This window comes from Danio rerio, chromosome 17 (genome assembly GCF_049306965.1).
Source record: "Danio rerio strain Tuebingen ecotype United States chromosome 17, GRCz12tu, whole genome shotgun sequence".
Classification (NCBI taxonomy): domain Eukaryota; kingdom Metazoa; phylum Chordata; class Actinopteri; order Cypriniformes; family Danionidae; genus Danio; species Danio rerio.
The window spans coordinates 3,857,501-3,875,271 of record NC_133192.1 but is presented as its reverse complement, the minus strand read 5'-3'; the positions used below and the strand labels follow the sequence as shown (position 1 = coordinate 3,875,271).

The 17,771-nt window shown below is 37.8% G+C and overlaps 1 protein-coding gene and 1 long non-coding RNA gene across 4 annotated transcripts in view; one reads left to right on the top strand and one right to left on the bottom strand.

Moving 5' to 3' along the window:
• Nucleotides 1-17,771, bottom strand: part of LOC141378498 (uncharacterized) — a 282,672-nt gene that overhangs the window by 218,840 nt on the left and 46,061 nt on the right. The window lies entirely within an intron of this gene.
• bdkrb1 (bradykinin receptor B1) lies at nucleotides 16,269-17,348 on the top strand. The gene has a single exon (NM_183073.2). It carries the CDS (start codon nucleotides 16,269-16,271, stop codon nucleotides 17,346-17,348), a length of 1,080 nt encoding a protein of 359 aa, NP_898896.2.

The window sequence follows — 17,771 nt, the reverse complement described above, 5'->3', positions numbered from 1 at the left end:
AAAAACAAAGTGATGCATATGTGCATAAAATATAGATTCTACACTTTTAAACGAAACCACTTACGGGGGTCTGGTGCAATGCTAGCCCTTTAAATCTGAAAGCGAAAGTCGATGACATCACGGACCCGGGTCGGCAGAGTTTAAGTGGTTAAAGACGCAAACCCCTCACTGCATGACAACTGTGCACCTTAAGCAAACCTCCTAATTCCTGCAGCACGAGACCTTTATGATTGTTTATGAGCGTCAAATGTGGCTGATCTGTTCGGCGAAATATCTGACTGCGTGTCACCGCATATCAAACGACTAAAGTGATAAAACTCAAAAAATCTCCACTGTGCTGAGCGAGAGTGCTTACTGAACAGCAAAGCATCGATGACGTAATCGTGCCCAGGCCTGAATGTAATGTGAGTGCGGGCCGTCGGGGTAGACGGGAGGGGGGGACAAGCATGCTTTGGCCCGGTTCAAAACAACTGTATATAGTGCGAGTACGCCCTAAGGGTGCTTTCACATCTGTAGTTTGCTTGATACACTGTAGCATTTTCTGCCATATTTGGGTCCTTTTCACACCACCAAAATGCAATCATGTGACAAAATACACATCACTCATTGGCCAGATGTTGCTGAACATATTTCCTAAACTGCTTTTCGATTGGTCAGAATTCACGTGCAGGAAAATGCATATGAACTCCCGCAAGTAAACAAACCGGCAGACACAAAATATGGCTTTTGACTATGGAGCTACGACTGCACTGGCTGATTGTATCCCTGCTCATAATATACTATATAGTTTATATGCATCACTTTAGAGCACAGGTGTCAAACTCAGCTCCAAAAGGGCCGCAGCTCTGCACAGTTTGGTTCCAACCCTAATTAAACACACCTGATCAAACTAATTGAGTCCTTCAGGCTTGTTTGAAACCTACAGGTAAGTGTGTTGGAGCAGGGTTGGAACTAAACTGTGCAGGGCTTCGGCACTCCAGGGATTGAGTTTGACACCCCTGCTTTAGACAAACTATACATTTCGAGAATGACAGCTGGAAAACAATGTTTTAATCCATCGCAAAGGGCGAAGGTGCATCGCTAGTAATTTCAGGAGGAGGCGTGAATTAATTTAGCTAAACTGCAACATCGTCTTTTATGAAATATTACGGTCCCACTTTATATTAAGTGGCCTTAACTAATATGCACTTACACAAGAATAGTTTGTTACAATGTACTTATCGTGTAAATACATGTATTTACTGTGTACTTATGCTTGAAAAAATACCTGAACGTAACTACACCTGTATTTAACTTCTGTAATTACATTTGTAAATACACTGCTGACCGTCCCTTACACCGTAACCCACCCTTAAACCTACCCATACCACCAAACCTGTTCATAACCCAACCCCTATCCCAACTTAAGAGCACCACAAGTGTTCTCAAATACATTATAAACACAGTAAGTACATTGTCTTTATTTTTGATACAAGTACATAGTAGTTAAGGACACTTAATATAAAGTGGGACCAAAATTACCAAAGATCCATCAGGTTATGTGTTTTCCCTCTATGTCTCTCTGTTTAAAATTTTTGGTAAAGTGTTGTCATCAAATTTTTTTTCTCCACATCCCATAATGCATCAGCCTACTGCCGCTGGATTAGTCCCAAAAGGCGCAGTACTTTTTGTGGTGGGGTCTGTTTTAGTTCGGATCATGTTCTCACCACAAACAAACCGCTCCGGGGCTTATTTGAAAGCGTAACGAGACCACCTCTTCAATCACCAATATAAGCAGGCCGTTGCGCTCTAATTTCCGTTACAGCTATCAGCTTTGTGATCCCAACACTGCTTGCAAGCAATGTCCCTTTAAGAGTTAACATGCTCTTCACACTAAGTTATGGTGTATTACGATAGAAATCTACTGTGACGGTAGCACACGCTATCAACAACAGCACATCTCTACTGGTTTATTTATTTCACGTCAAGCGATCTTAACATTGTTTTGTATACACTGCTAAACAACGCAAGTCAACGAATGGCGGCGTATCGCACATTGTGCGAGCTTCATAGAAAACAGTTACAATTCGGTCACGGCATATCGTGGTGCATCCAGTGCAATACCCAATTCAACACCAGCGCTTCTCACAATGCCTAATAAAGGTTTAACATTAGATAAAGTATTAGCCGTGATAATGCCACAGAAACTACTAATACCTTTAAAATGTAGGGGTATTAGATAATATACAGTACATGACTAATCTGATAGCTACAGGCAGTGTTCACATTGAGGGGGACTGGAGGGTCCCAGACCCTTATTTGCATTAAGGTGCAAATAATAATAAAGTCAAAAACAATAATTTCCCTGTGCTTTACATTAATTTTCAATGCATTCTTTGCTGTGCTGCTGCAAGAAAAAGATGCTCTCCAATATTTGCCTGTTTTATATTGTAATAAACTAATCCAAATAATTTTTTTTTGTCTTTTTCTGGAAGATAATATACAGAGAATAAACAGTTGCAAAAGCACTTTTCTTAAAGCACCTCAATACAGCTACATCCGACCACCTCACTTTAAAAAGTAAGAGAAAGGAACACAGAGTAATATTTGTGCTCCAAGTTTCAATTAATTTCTGAACACATGCAATATGCTTGCTGATCACAGTTGACTCACATCGACCTCTGGTGGCAGATCTGCAGCATCGCATGTGTGTGTTATAGCAGAGGAGTTTGAGGTCCAGGGAGACATGAAAAAAGTGAAAACAATATTAAAACTAATAAATCATTGAATTAATGTAAAAGCAACAAGTTTAAATAAATATTTTAAAAATGAACACATTTATATTAACAAAACAAGTAGATTAAAATAATCTAATAATTCTAATTACAAAAAGCAAAATAAGATATTAAGATAAAAGTACAAATGTGTTAAATAAAAATAATATTAAAATATGTTAGTGTAAATAAATGTTAATAAATGATGAATGTATAACAATAACAATATAAATTTCAACTTCCTGCTGTGCACTACATCTAACGTAAAAAAATTGGTACCTGATTTTGCAAATAATCATGAATTAATGTTTTTAGTAGCACAATAGTTTATGAATGTTTTTACTAATTATTGTTAAAATCATCGATAATGTTAAAATCATTAATCACAAAATTAAAATCCTTAATAAATAAAGTGTATTTTTTTTTACTCGTGAACACACACAAATATACGATTTTAAACCGTCAATGTATCACCTTTAATGAAACATAAAAATACATGAAAGTTTTTTTTTTTATCTAAATTAAAATCTTTAAAAAAGGGAAACAATTCTTAACCAAATCTATCTAAGATAAAACACGCACTTAAAAAATATTCATGTTTTTTCTTCTGTCACTCCTGAAATTACATTTTGACCGAAAATGCATGGCATAAATATGAGGGGAAAAGCTAAGAATGGAGCAATCTGGCTTTGGTAAAAATGTGAATCATCTCTTTGTTTTTAAGGTATAAAGCTTCTCCACCATAACAAGAGACTGCCAAGAACAAAAAATATTAATAATTAATATAATGCACTGTGATCAAAACTATTTCTAGTCACAAAATTAATAGATATTAGAATAAATTTAGCCAATATGACGACTGGAAGTGTAATAAATATAGCAGATGATAAATAAAATGCCACACTGCTTATGCAGTCGAAATCATATTTATTTGCCCTCCTGTGTTGTTCTTTTTCTAATATTTCCTAAATGATGTTGAACAGATTCAGGAATTTTTCACAACATTTCCTATAATATTTTTTCCTCTAGAGAAAGTCTTATTTGTTTTATTTCGGCTAGAATAAAAGCAGTTTTTAATTTTTTTTTAAAACCATTTTAGGGCCAATATTATCAGCCCCCTTAAGAAATATTTGTTTTGGATTGTCTCTTGAACAAAACACTGCTATATAGGGGTGTAATGATACACTCAGCTCACGATACAATGTGTATCACGATATAATGTTCAGGATTCGATATGTATCACGATATTTGGAATAAAAATTGAAAATTAAACTGAAATGCAAATTTTATTAAAAAAAATTAATTACCAAGTAAAACAATTTTTTATGTATTTCTTTTGTTTCAACTTGTTAAACTGAACCTTCTTTAAGAAAATAAATTAAACAGGCCTGTCTCTGGAAAATAAAACAATTTAAAAACTTCTTATAAAATATTATTGAAATGATTCAATTCAATTGAATTTAACAGTAAGAGCTTAAGGCTTTGCTTGGTCACTGGCGTTTTTGTGTGTGCAATCTACATTTCCAGGTAATCAGCAGTTCTATAAGATAATCCTGAACTGATGTGTATCTGTCTGAGAGGTTTTTATGGATGGCTGTCTTCATGTTGGGCATGATGAGTGACAGGGTGGCCGTCTTTTCATTACACAGGACAGTCGTGGCTCTTTTCAGCAGTTTAGGCAGGTTTACTATTTCTTCGGCGTCGCTGAGGTCGGCGCTATCAAGTGTATCATGTTGACGTGCATTTTTGTGTACCTCTGTACTCAAAAGAGTTCATGCTCGTCGTAATCATAACTCTAAAATGCGATATGGTTGTTTAAATAATGTGCACGCTTTCGGTTTCATTTCCACTGCTAAATGCTGTTCATACTTCCCACGCGGCTCCTGAACGATCACTCTGTTCCACAAACTGAATGTTGTTTACTGTTTTATTACCTGTTCGTCACAACCTGCAGGTTCTGTTCACTGAAGCAGACGCGCGCGCGTCTATCTAGTCCGCCCTCTGTAGTAGCAGCTCACGGTCAGCTCACGTCATGTGTGATTTTGCGGCCGCCAATACATCATTATATGAAGACAGAATGATATTTTAGGGTGAATTGTACCTTATAAATACAGTATGTGACTCTTTCAACACCATTAGGAGGTATCCATGTCGCTGTGCAAAGTATGTAAATCACTGTGAAGACTTTAAAACTTCGGCTATGTTTGACCCAGTATGCGTGTCAAAAAGCGGACGAGTCTAAAGCAATGACTGTACAACCGAAATGTTGCCAGACGTCTGATTTAGAGAGGATGGACCATCCTCTATTTCAGCTCCACTCATCTTGGTCTGCTAACATTACTGCTGCTGCAATCTGAACTCTCGTGTGACAGCAGGTGGAACGTAGCTCACGTGCAAACAGCTCAACTAATAAGAGAAAACGCACGTCATATCGTAATAAAATTGGCATAACGCCACGATGCATAGTGTGACATTTTTGCATCGCAATAAATAAATCGTACAACAATAAATCAATACACCCCTACTGCTATACAATGACTTGCCTAATTACCCTAGCTTTACCCTAATTAACCTAGTTGTAACCAGGGAATGTGACACTGACAACAGAGGTGCGGATCCACATGCAGGTTTAATAGCAAGGTCAGGTAAGCAGTGGTCAAACAGATGTATGCAGGCAATCCATAAATGTAGTAAAAGTAACAGGCAAGAGGTCAGAAGGTAGGCAGCAGACAGAGATAAACAGATTAATAAGGCAAGGGTCAAACAAGGGAAAACAACACAAAGTAAACGCGTTGTAATTAGGGTTGGGAAATGTCGACCAATTTGGCATTGTATGATGTCTAATATGAAACATCGTGATGGACGATGGCATCGTCGTCAAAGTCGGAGGTGAATTAATTATGAATATTTAATTCATAACAAATTAATTATTTGTAGCCTACCGTTTTAACTAACTGCCCCACATGGTCTTTGTTTTACCCACAAACAAATCATACAGTAAATGAATAAAGGTAAGTTACACACATAATTACCTCTTGTCAATCACTTTTTTTTCCGCGGGACACGTGAATAGGCAGAGTGATCTGTGTCGTTATAATAGCGTCGACAAACTTGGTTGGTAAAAAAGGTGCATAACCAAAAGGAACCAGCCAACAGTATCTGAGTTGTTTGCTAAAATTACTAAGTGTGAAAGTGAAATATTTAAGCAGTCTACTGACCCGCTGTCTGCCTGGACTCGCTGTCTCGAGCGCATGACAGTGTGTGTGCGTCACGTGATGTGCGTTTTCAGCATAGACTGTAAAATATATGGACGTAGTATCCGTGACGTGACCCATAGGTTTCTAAAGAGCGCAAAAGAAGCCACAAGTAGGCGCGGCCAACTGTCGCCATTTTGTTTGCGTGTCATCACACCCACGGCGGGATACCAAACAAGGGCAAAGAGCTGAGAGTGAGCGGAGCTTCAGACTCCTGCTGGCATTTAGCTTAGACCTGGTTCAGACACACTTTACTTTGGGAGAACGCTTAATACTTTATCACCTGCGACTCGTTTGTGTTCTGACAACTTTAGCTTGGCTGTACTATATCAATAAAGTGTTTAGTCTTTTAAAAACACTGCTGTAATACATTGAGCCACTAAACATTGTTCTTATGACGTTTTTCAACAGGAGGAAAACACAAATTACTTCCAAACACTTCAGATACAGTCTGTGTTAGTTAATGTAAGACTATTGATGAAATCCAGCATAACACTTTATGACAACGCTTCAGATGACTGATCTAGAGCCTACAGCTAATCAATTCGTCAGATTCTGGAGTGCATTACAGCTCTAAATATAAATATAAATATAAATGATAAATGATCTTAAATAAACAAATACATGTATAGAGATGGTGTATAAGTATATAACTTTACTCACATGGGGAACGGAGGCCACGTGAATGGTTTGTGAGCACAATTAAGTGCACTCAGCATGCCATGCCATCCAATAATTGTAGGAAACAAGTCCAAAAGGCAGTTGACTGTGTAAAGCCACATAAAACAACACAGAAATACGATAAATATGCCGAGTTCAGTGGCTAATCTGCAGGATTCAGCTGAGGTGACGTGACGGCGACCAGCAGGACCTAGCTGTCACTCAAGTGGCCACTCCCTTAATTATGCAAACTTAATATAACTTAATATGAAGGAAACTGATGAGTTATAAAAAAATTCACCCCCTCACAGTTGTCATGAAGGGTAATATTAGCTGTATGAACCAAAATCTTTTTTTGTACCAGGCTGTAAACACCCTTTTTTCTGCTGTAAAGTTGGCCATTCTAACAGTGGGCTCAATTGAAATTTGTTCTGTTTTGGAGCCAGGAGCGGCCAGGACTAGCGGAATTTCGGATGAATTGCAGTTTTAGTTACTTCCGTATTGGCTTCCTGAGGGAGAGCGGGAGGTTGCCGCTTGGTTTTCAGCTGTAGTGTGGAAGGAGGGCTGCTCAGAAATGGTAAACGCCAATGTGGATGTGGATCGTTTTAATTCTAAAATGCAGTTAAAAACGAAGACCTATTAGTTTAAACCGGGCCGGAGTGTGTATTTTTCGCGAGCGGATTTGCAACAGGGGCAGAGGCGGGCCGGCTCAGCATCGTGGTGTTTGTCGGCCATCGGCGATGGAGGGTGGCATCGTCTATCGGCCCAACCCTACTTGTAATGTCACTAGATGTAAACAAGACTCGGCAACCGGAGTGAGTGTATGTGCTGATTAAAAAGTCTGTGTAATCAGTAGGGGTGTCACGATGTCCTTTTTTAATCGAAATCGATCAAAATTTATGCTCAATTTCGATTATCGAATCAAAAAATAGAATCGTCAATGCTGCCACGCCCCCATGTCACGTCAGCTTGGCCTGCCAAGCGGGAAAAAACAGGCTTGTTGAAGAGCTTGTTAAACTGCAGAAGCAGGAGACCCGTCGACAGAACTTAAACCCTCTCCTCTTTCAATAAAGTCGCCGGTGTGGAAGTATTTTGTATTTCCAGTGAGTTATGTTGACAACGTTCGTGTTGTCGACCAAAAAAAAACACAGTTTTGCAAGCTCTGCTTTGTACGTATTACATACGATTCATCTGATAGACAACACCGGCATCGCGATCCTCCGTCCTCCCCCGTTGCTAATCCGCTCGCGAAAAGTACACACTCAGGCCCTGTTTACACTGTCTTTGTTTTTGAATGGCAGTTTAGAACGACAACGATTTGACATCCACAGTGGCGTGTAGCATTTCTGAGCAGCCCTCCTTCCTCACTACCTCTGAAAATGCACATCACGTGACCACACAGACACAGACGCACACACAGCCATGCGCTCGAGACAGCAGGTCCAGGCAGTCAGAGGACTGCTTCAATCTTTCACTCACTTGTACTTTGTCATTTTAGTGAACACCTCGGATACTGTTGGCTGGTTGCTGCTGGTTGTGCGTCGTTTTTACCGACGCCATTATAACGACAGAGATCACTGCCTATTCACGAGTCCCGCAGATAAAGTGATTGACACGTGGTAATTATGTGTGTATCTTGCCTTTATTCATTTACTGTATGATTTGTTTATGGGTAAAACAAAGACCATGCAGGTCAGGTAGTTTAAACGGTAGGCTACAAATAATTAATTGGTCATTAATTAAATAATTATTCATAATCGAAAATCAAATCGAATCGTGCCTTTAGAATCGAAAATGTAATCGAATTGAGGATTTGGAGGATCGTGACACCCTTAGTAATCAGTCCTTGACAATCCTCCAGTGGCGTTTGTGCAATCAGTCAGGATGCGGAACATGTGTGTGTGAGCGGTGTCATGTTAGGCGTGATCAAAACAATAACAAAAACGGGAACAAAAGATAGCGGATTCAAGTGCAGATTTTAATATATTAAAGTGCAAAAACAGTGAACAAAAATCCGAAATATCAAAGTGCAAAGTAACAAATAAACAACAAAACAAGAAACTAAGACAGATAAACATGAACTAGACTAAAGCAAGATACGAGGCAAGATCAGGAACAACAACTAGGAAAAACAGACTTACTGGGTACAAGAAAGACAAACGACGCGATGACAAACTGTGGTTGAATGACTGAATATATAGTCCTGGTAATCACGGAGAATGGAAACAGCTGTGGTTGTAATCAATGTAAATGACAGACCGGGTGTGTGCATGAAAGAATGCATGGAAATGTAGTCTTTATGGGCGCTGTAGTTTCACTCATTGTCCATTGAACTACAGCGCCCTCAGGTGGTCACTGACAGATGTGACAAGCGGAGTGCATGTATGAAGTTGTAGTCCATGAAATGGCTGTTTTGTAGTCCATTAGTGATAGTGCACCTTTTCCAGCGATCTAAGGAGTAAAGATCGCTGGTGATCGTGACACTAGTTAAGCCTTTAAATGTCACTTTAAGCTGAATACTAGTGTCTAGAAGAATATCAACTCAAATATTATGTATGTCATCATGGCAAAGATAAAAGAAACCAGTTATTAAAACCATTTAGAAATGTGTTGGGGAAAAATCGTCTCTCAGTTAAACAGAAAATGTGGAAGCTAATAATTTAGGACAGCTAATAATTCTGACATCAACCATATAAACTGCCCAATTTGAGTAATATTTAGTATGTGCTATATTAGTATCATGTGACGTATATATATTATACAACATCCAGAGAGTTTTTGGCCCACAAATGTAAAGTTTGCATTACGTTGAAGTCTTAATTCATCTCTCTTCAGTGGGCTGATAGTGTTTGTGTAAACAGATCGTGGAGGAATGTGGTTGCATAGACAGAGCTGCTCTCCGTCTCTCAACAGACACTTCTAAAACCAGAGGACGACTGTGAGGAGAAAGTGAGGAATACCTGATACTTCCAGAAATTTACTCGTGGCGTAAGGCAAGTACACATTATATATGTTTTTGGGTCACACTTTAAAATAAGGTTTCATTAGTTAATGTATTTTCTAACATGAACAATAATTGTGCATCTATTAATCATAGTTCATCAATTATCCACTACTAACATCTAAACTCATGTTTGTTAATGCTGTGAATTAGCAATGAACAACTGTATTTGCTTCAACACAACCAAATACAATAATGTACCGTTCATTGTTTGCTCATGTAAATAAATGCATTAACACTAACTAATACAACCTTATTGTAAAGTGTGACCTTTTTTTTTTTTTTTTTGATTTACATTGACTTAATTTTGAAACATGCTTCCATTACATTGTAAATAATCTAACTGTTGCATTAGAGCAGGCACAAAGTTTTCTGTTCTCATTTTAAATATTAGATCTGTTGCATTAACTTTTAAACCAAACTTACTGTGTGTTTTGTTTGGTATTCATTTTGTTTTTGTCTTTTTAAACAAAATTAGTGTTCATTTGACAAATTGGAGAGTTGATTAAAAGTTACTAGTTGAATGAATGAATGAATGAATGAATGAATGAATGAATGAATGAATGAATGAATGAATGAATAAGCTCATTTTAAGTGCTGCTTTCATCCTCATATATAAGCTGCTTTGGCTAAAAGTGTCTGCTAAAAATGAATGTAAAAGGAATGTTAGAATTTTAAGCTAACAATATTTTGGGCATATCCATCAACATTAGGATGTGAAAATAAGGCATATGCCCAACAAAATAAGAGATTAAATTAGTTAACAAATAAATCCCCAAATTAGTAAACATGTTCATTAGGAGCTGTTTTATTGTAAATACACCGGTAAATTGTCAGTATTATGTTTTTTTATTATTATTTACAAAAGAAAATAATTATTATTTTACATATATTTATTTTTATTATTATATTATTATTATTATTATTAATTACAAAAGAAATATAGTATACATTAGCAGCAAATAAATTAGCAAACAGTTCAGCTTATTAAAATGAATAGCTATTATTATGAAACAGAATCAAGCTATCAAATCTCCTTAGCCATTTCTTCGCTGTATAACTTACACATTCTGATTAAAGGGCCATGACACCCCCCTCTTTCGGTTAAAGTCTACTTCAGAATTTTTTCAAAAGATGCATGATTAATGGGCGTGGAGCTCCGCGAGCAAAGGGCAGGAGTGGGCGTGGCCAGCAGGGGAGAACGTGAGCGAACGAAGCTAGCTCACAAAATGAGACAAAACGTGAGGAGACGCTTGAGTTTATAGTTTACAAAGTTAAAATGCAAAGAAATGAACAGTGAACAGTGATGCCCTGCTACATTTGTTATTCGTAATTTCATATACAGACAACAACAATTTATATCATTATAAAGATAAGTGTGTTCATGTAAACACTATAAATGAGGACTCTCCCTCAATCCCCGTATCCAGCAGACTCAGTGCAGCAGGTCTCCTGACCTGTCTATTTTAACCATTAACCCTGCTGGTAATCTGGAGGATTTAGGCAAACACAGCAGCACGGTGATGTGTCTGAATGTGAACGAACTCCTGATAAAAGACAGCGTCCGCCATTCTCTAATTCTCGTGCTGCTCTCCCGACCAAAATGCTAGCAGCACACACAGCTTTGCTGTATGATCGGCCCTGACAAGATCGCGGGGGAAAACATGCAACAAACCCCGTGGATCATGGAAACAAACGCATATGAGCCTTCATGAACGGCTAAATACTGCCGTGGGTCTGTGACGTGTCTCACAGCTCGGGCTTGACTCTGGCAGGTCTCATGAATAATTAAGCAGCCGGCTCTTCTCATAGGATAAGAAAACTCCGCTATGAATAATAATGAGAAACTGATGCGTCATCATTGCACTTGCAGTACTGCGCTACGTCGCCGATTTTGATCCGCCCCAAAAATCATTTTAAACCCGGAAGCTGAAATTTGCTGACAAAAGCTCAAAATTATCCAGTTTTCCCCACAATTAAAGCTGACAGGTGCTAACATTGTCTTAACTGATGCACAACACACACACATCTGTTAATATTTTTTTTAAAAAGTTCTCCGGGGTGTCCTGAACCTTTAAAGAGCAACGAATGAATGATTTATTTAGATTGTTTCGTTTGATTACATTAAATAACAGAGGGTTCACTTTAAAAATGCACACATCTAACAAAATAATGAAGGCATTCAACTGCTTTCCTAACTTTTTATGCTCATTTAGGACAGATTAGTTGTGTTTGAAACAAACAAAAAAAAAAAAAAAACGACCAAAATCGACATCTTTATATTATAAATTATGTGTATATGTCTGTTTAAACACACACCCAAAACCCAGAACTTTACTCCACTTCAAATCACGAGTACAGAACCTGTTTGGGAAACAGCGTCTGTTTATCACTATGGAGTGCGTCTGCTGACAGTCACGCACTGCTATTTGAGTTTTGAGGATTGCATATGAAGGGGAGACAGCACCTGTAATGAAAAGGAAAGGGAAGCGCGCCGTTTTCATATTTATTTCGGTCACACTTTACAATAAGGTTCATTAGTTAATGTTAATTAATGCATTTATTAACATGAACAAACAATGAACAATACATTAACTACTGTATTTGTTTATGTTAGTTAGCGTTAGTTAATGAATATACAGTAGTTCATTGTTAGTTTATGTTAACTCATGGTGCATTAACTAATGTTAACAAGAATGGACTTGGATGTTAATAATGCATTAGTAAATGTTCAATTATGATTAATAGATGCTGTACAAGTGTTGTTCGTGATTAGCTCATGTTAGTAAATGCATCAACTAATGAACCTTATTGTAAAGTGTTACCTTTATTTCAAAGTGTTTTCTCGCCTAAACAAAGCGAAAGCACAGAACAGGCTCACATTTAAGAGCAAGGGGCAGCCCCTGGTGGTTCGGCGGTATGGGTTGCAGATGCTCGGCTCTTTCATGTTTATTTGCCACCCTTCAGAGAAACACTGAAAATACGGGAGAAATACAGGAAAATACCTTCACAGGATGATAGAACTGTAAAATTCAGGAGAATCCCAGGAAAAACTGAAGCGTTGACAAGTATGATTTTGGGGGATTTTTATCTACATTATCAGTGTTCAAGTGACCATTAAACAACATCAGAGAATATGCAAGTATATTGCTAAAGATAGTCAACAAATGTCAACATTTGTTGCGCTACACACATTTACATTTATTAATTTAGCAGACACTTTTTTCAGTTAAATTCAGCTTTATTTGTATAGCGCTTTTACAATGTAGATTGTGTCAAAGCAGCCTCACATAAATGGTCATAGTAACTGGAACAGTGTAGTTTAGTTTTTTAGTGTTTAAGTTCAGTTCAGTTCAGTTTAGCTCAGTTCAGTGTGATTTAATCATTACTGAGAGTTCAAACACTGAAGAGCAAATTCATCGATGCGTAGCTCTACTTTTAGCCCAAAACTTTTCACAATTTTTTTTTTTTTAATTTGATTAACTTTTTTTAAACGACTTAATATGTGCTAACTTAAAATATCTTAGGTTTTAAAAATATTATTCAATGGTTTGGAAATCATTGCATAAAAAGTATTATAATGGTTTGTTACAGTGTATTCTCACCATTTTACATTTATTTATTTAAACTTTTTTTTTAATACACTCAGGGCTGTACATTAACTTTTTTGATCACCAGCCACTGTGGCTGGTAGATCTCCAACATTACTAAACACTCGCCATTTTCACTAGCCACACTTTCCTTGTTGGGAAAATATCTTTTATATGCATAAATTTGACTTTGACATGCTAAAATTATTAGATTTAGACGTCGTTTAGACGTTATGTCCACATGCCTTCTCATTCATTTCACTTCTTGTTTGCATTGTGTATGAGCTTGCTCAGTGTGCATGAGCAAATGGGTTGTCGCAATGCAACCAGTTTTTATTTCATGACTTTTCAGGGCTCAAAATTCAGGATTTACCAAATTTATCTCTGACCTCACCAAATAAGTATTTCTTAGCCACAATTCTTAACGTGTCAAAACAAGGAAAATATAGCTGTATAGGTGCACTTTTTAATTCCACAAAACCTTTTTTTTTTTTAAAAAACATTACATTTAAAAAAGAATTATTCATGTATTTAAAATATGCAAAATCTGTCCTGGCTAAAAGTCCCAGACCACCATTTAACTACACATAAACAGGGAGTAATCTCCCATTAAAGCAACGTTATTGTAAAAAATTATTATTACACCATATTAACAAAAATAACTGAGCAAAAGAAAGCAGGTGAAACAAACCTTGAAATGAAAGGATGATCACGCGCACACAGTTAATATACGCCTGTTGATAATCTGTTTAAAGAATAATTGAAAAGAAAGCAGTGACTCTTGCTGCTTACAAATAATGTTTGTTTTTTAATTGTGAGCTCTTGAAAGCAGCAGGACTGTGGGCGCACGATCATCGCTCTTCGTCCAGTCTATTTCAAAGGGAACCGATCACACCAGTTGCGCTTCCTCTAGGCACAGTTGCTTTGCGCAAGTAAACGGGAGTGCGCATGCTTTTTAACAGTCTCGTGCATCACATCAAGTGATCATGTTTTCGTTCTGCATTTACCAGATTTTTTACTGTTTTGCTCGCGTGAACAGTGTTTTTTGTCAGTCGTGCTGCTTTTCCAATCTAAGATCACATTTGCACGAATATTAGGCCATGCTTATTGTCAAACCCTGTTTTTAGCATAACTAAAATTACAAAATGATTTCCAACCAGCCAAAGTGGCTAGTAAAGATGTCTGTCTAACCCGCCAGAGCTTGAATCTACTCGCATTTAGCGGGTGTTAATGTAAAGCCCTGGATACACTTGATTGCACTTTTGACTCTACTAAAGCATAAAATACTATACCATGTTTCTGAAATATCTGCAAATATATTAAGTGAACATTCTTGTTTATCTGAAAATCAATGCTGAAGTCTGATATTCTGCTTCGAAAATGTCCGTCACATGCCAGAACGGCTGTCTTTCTTTTAGTTCTTTTAACCTGCCCAATTCCAGTTTAGCCAATAATATTTCAGCACCCGGGTTGCCTTGGTGGAAAACCATGCATTTCATTCATTCAGTTATGAAGGCTCTCAAAGCATGTGCGTCCGTGACCAAAAAGGCGACCACCAGTGGACAGTAGCAGACTCCAAAATGAGACGCAGATTCAGAGTTCCACATGAGGTGTTTATTAATTAGCAAATAATATCAATATTACGAACGTAAACATTAGGTGAGCAGGTTACATTGTAACCCCGTGTCCTAATAACAAGCTACGTGACAAGATTTGCAGTGATAAGCAATTAGGCTTTTTGCACCAGACAAAACACGACAGAAATTTAAATAGAGCCATTCAGAAGCACAGAATAGGGCACTTACTCATGAAATATTAAGGTTTATAATCTAATTAACACATATTATACCACTTCACCATTATTAAATGTACATGCTGAATCACTGATATGTGTTGGCTTGGGGTCAATTTCAAATGGTTTATTTTGTTTTCCAGATCTGCGGCTGCTTTCAGTAGTATGGCAATAAATGGCATACAAATTCACATTATTAGCATTTAACACTGAATAAAGCACATGAGGTGTACCTGAGGTGGTTGTTGTTTACCTGTGAGAAACAGAAGCCATTTCTAAAGTATAAATTTCAGCTGTTGGTTAGGACAAAACTCCTTTTAGTATGGAAACTGTGGGCTGCGTCCGAAACTGCATACTTCCATACTATATAGTACGCCAAAATCAGTATGCGAGCCGAGTAGTAAGTCCGAATTCATATAATTCGAAAATCAGTAGGCGAGAAGTACCCGGATGTCTTACTACTTCCGGCGAGATTCTGAAGTGCGCAGCCCATGCCCGCTGCGCTAATGCCCCGTGAGAGAATTCATGAATGGAAGTGAGGCGACGCAACTGACGCAGGTAGGTCATGTGACCATGACAAAATGGCGGATGTAGTACGTCCGAATTCCATTCATACTTTTCACATTCATACTGTATAGAGCGTACTTTTCTAACGGCCGAGTAGTACGTTTAAATTCAAATGCAGTACCTACTGAGTAGTAGTCAATTTCGGACGCAGCCTATGTCTGCTATCGCATGCCATTGCTTTTAGTTAGAAAACAGTTCAAATAAGTCTTTAGGCTCTTTAGTCAGGCACACTCATGTCAATCTGGCAACCTATGTTTGTGTGGACTTGTCAGAGTAGGAGTCGAGTGAAATGCGTTTTAAGACAGGCGTGCAATACCAAATTCAACCACTGGGTGTCAAACTTGCACTTTAAATATACCTTGGGGACTTTAAACATTATTAATTGGTTTGGAAATCACAGCAAAAAAACATTAGAATGATTTTTACAGCGTCTTCTGATTTTTCACTATTGATTATTTTTTACTTTGATTCATCTTTAATATGTTGACTGCTGCACTAACTTAAATCATCTTAGAAACTTTAAATATTATTAATTGGTTTGGAAATCATTGCAAATAACTATTATAGTGATTATTTACAATACAGTCTAATAACAAAAGTTCACTTGAGCATATTAAAACGATTAAATATTTCCAATATTCCCTTTTTAGGATGCAACCAGAAGAGTTTACATCATCTGTGACGCTTCATCCTCCAAACGCATCGGTCACTCCAGCGTATCTGGATTTCTTCAACTCAACAGAATGGCGACTAGTGTTTTCCATTATCCCACCATACATATTCATCGTCTGCTTGATGGGAATTCTGGGAAATTCCTTCGTATTGCTGGTATTCCTGCTCCAGAGAGGCCGATGGTCCGTCCCAGAGATCTACCTGGGAAATCTGGCACTAGCTGACCTTATTTTACTAGTCTGCTTGCCTTTTTGGGCCATGAATATCCTTAATTACTTCATGTGGCTGTATGGGGAATTCATGTGCAAGGTGGTCAACATGTCCATCATGGTCAACATGTACACGAGTATTTACATGCTAGTCATGGTGAACGTAGACCGATACCTAGCGCTCGTATTGACCATGAGAGCCCGATGGCTTCGGCGTAAACGCTATGCTAAGCTAATCTGCGTAATCCTCTGGTTGTTTGGACTGGGGATGGGCGCTCCTACTGCTGCCATGAGAAAACTGATTGACATTCCGGCTCACCAATCCGTCGAATGCATGTTGAATTATCCTAATGGGAATTGGAGAATCGCGCATCTACTGCAGCTCAACATTGTTGGATTTGCTCTGCCGTTTTTAGTCATTACGTTCTGCTGTTTTAATATCGTACGGGCTTTAAAGCGTAGACGAGACAGCGGTTATTGGGAAGACGGAAATGACCGGAAGGCTACAATCCTAGTGTGTGCCGTCACTTTTCTTTTCTTCTTCTGCTGGGGTCCGTTTCATTTCTTAACCTTCCTCGACTTGCTTTGTGATCTCAAGGTTTTGGATGAGAAGGAGTGGGCTCATTTTCTGAATATCGGAAACCAGTTTTCTGTATATTTGGCGTTCTCGAATAGCTGCTTGAACCCGGTGCTGTATGTTTGCTCAGGAAACTATTTCAGGAGGAAAGTCAGCAGCATCTATAAGAGGAGAAAACAGTCCTCAGATGCGACGACTCTACAGAGGACTGCTTTAACCTCTACGACAACCACCAATCAAATCAAGCCTGTGGTTCTGAACGAAAAAGACTAGAGCTGGATTTTTGTAATGCAGGAATGATGATAATATGGGCATGTTTACACTTGGTCACTTCATGCTTTTTTATACTTCAGATAACTATCTGATTTCTTAAAATGGTCGCGTGTATATATATATATATATATATATATATATATATATATATATATATATATATGACAACATGAATTTATCTCCGGATATGATAACGGATAGAATAGCATCTTCAAACCCAGTGTTAAATGCAAATTTAACTTGGTAATGTCAGCGAAAGTGTCAGATACACCAAAACAATTTTTTTATGTCGAATAGATACACCACATTATATTAAATTATTATTATTTACATAAATTTAAGCGAATTCTAATTCAAAATATTTCATATGCAGGCTATAAAACATTGGTAAAAGTACACAAGGCGGCTCCGAACACCTCCAGA

Coding starts and splice junctions, on each gene's coding strand:
- bdkrb1 (NM_183073.2), top strand. CDS start 16,269: ATGCAACCAGAAGAGTTTACATCATCTGTGACGCTTCATCCTCCAAAC.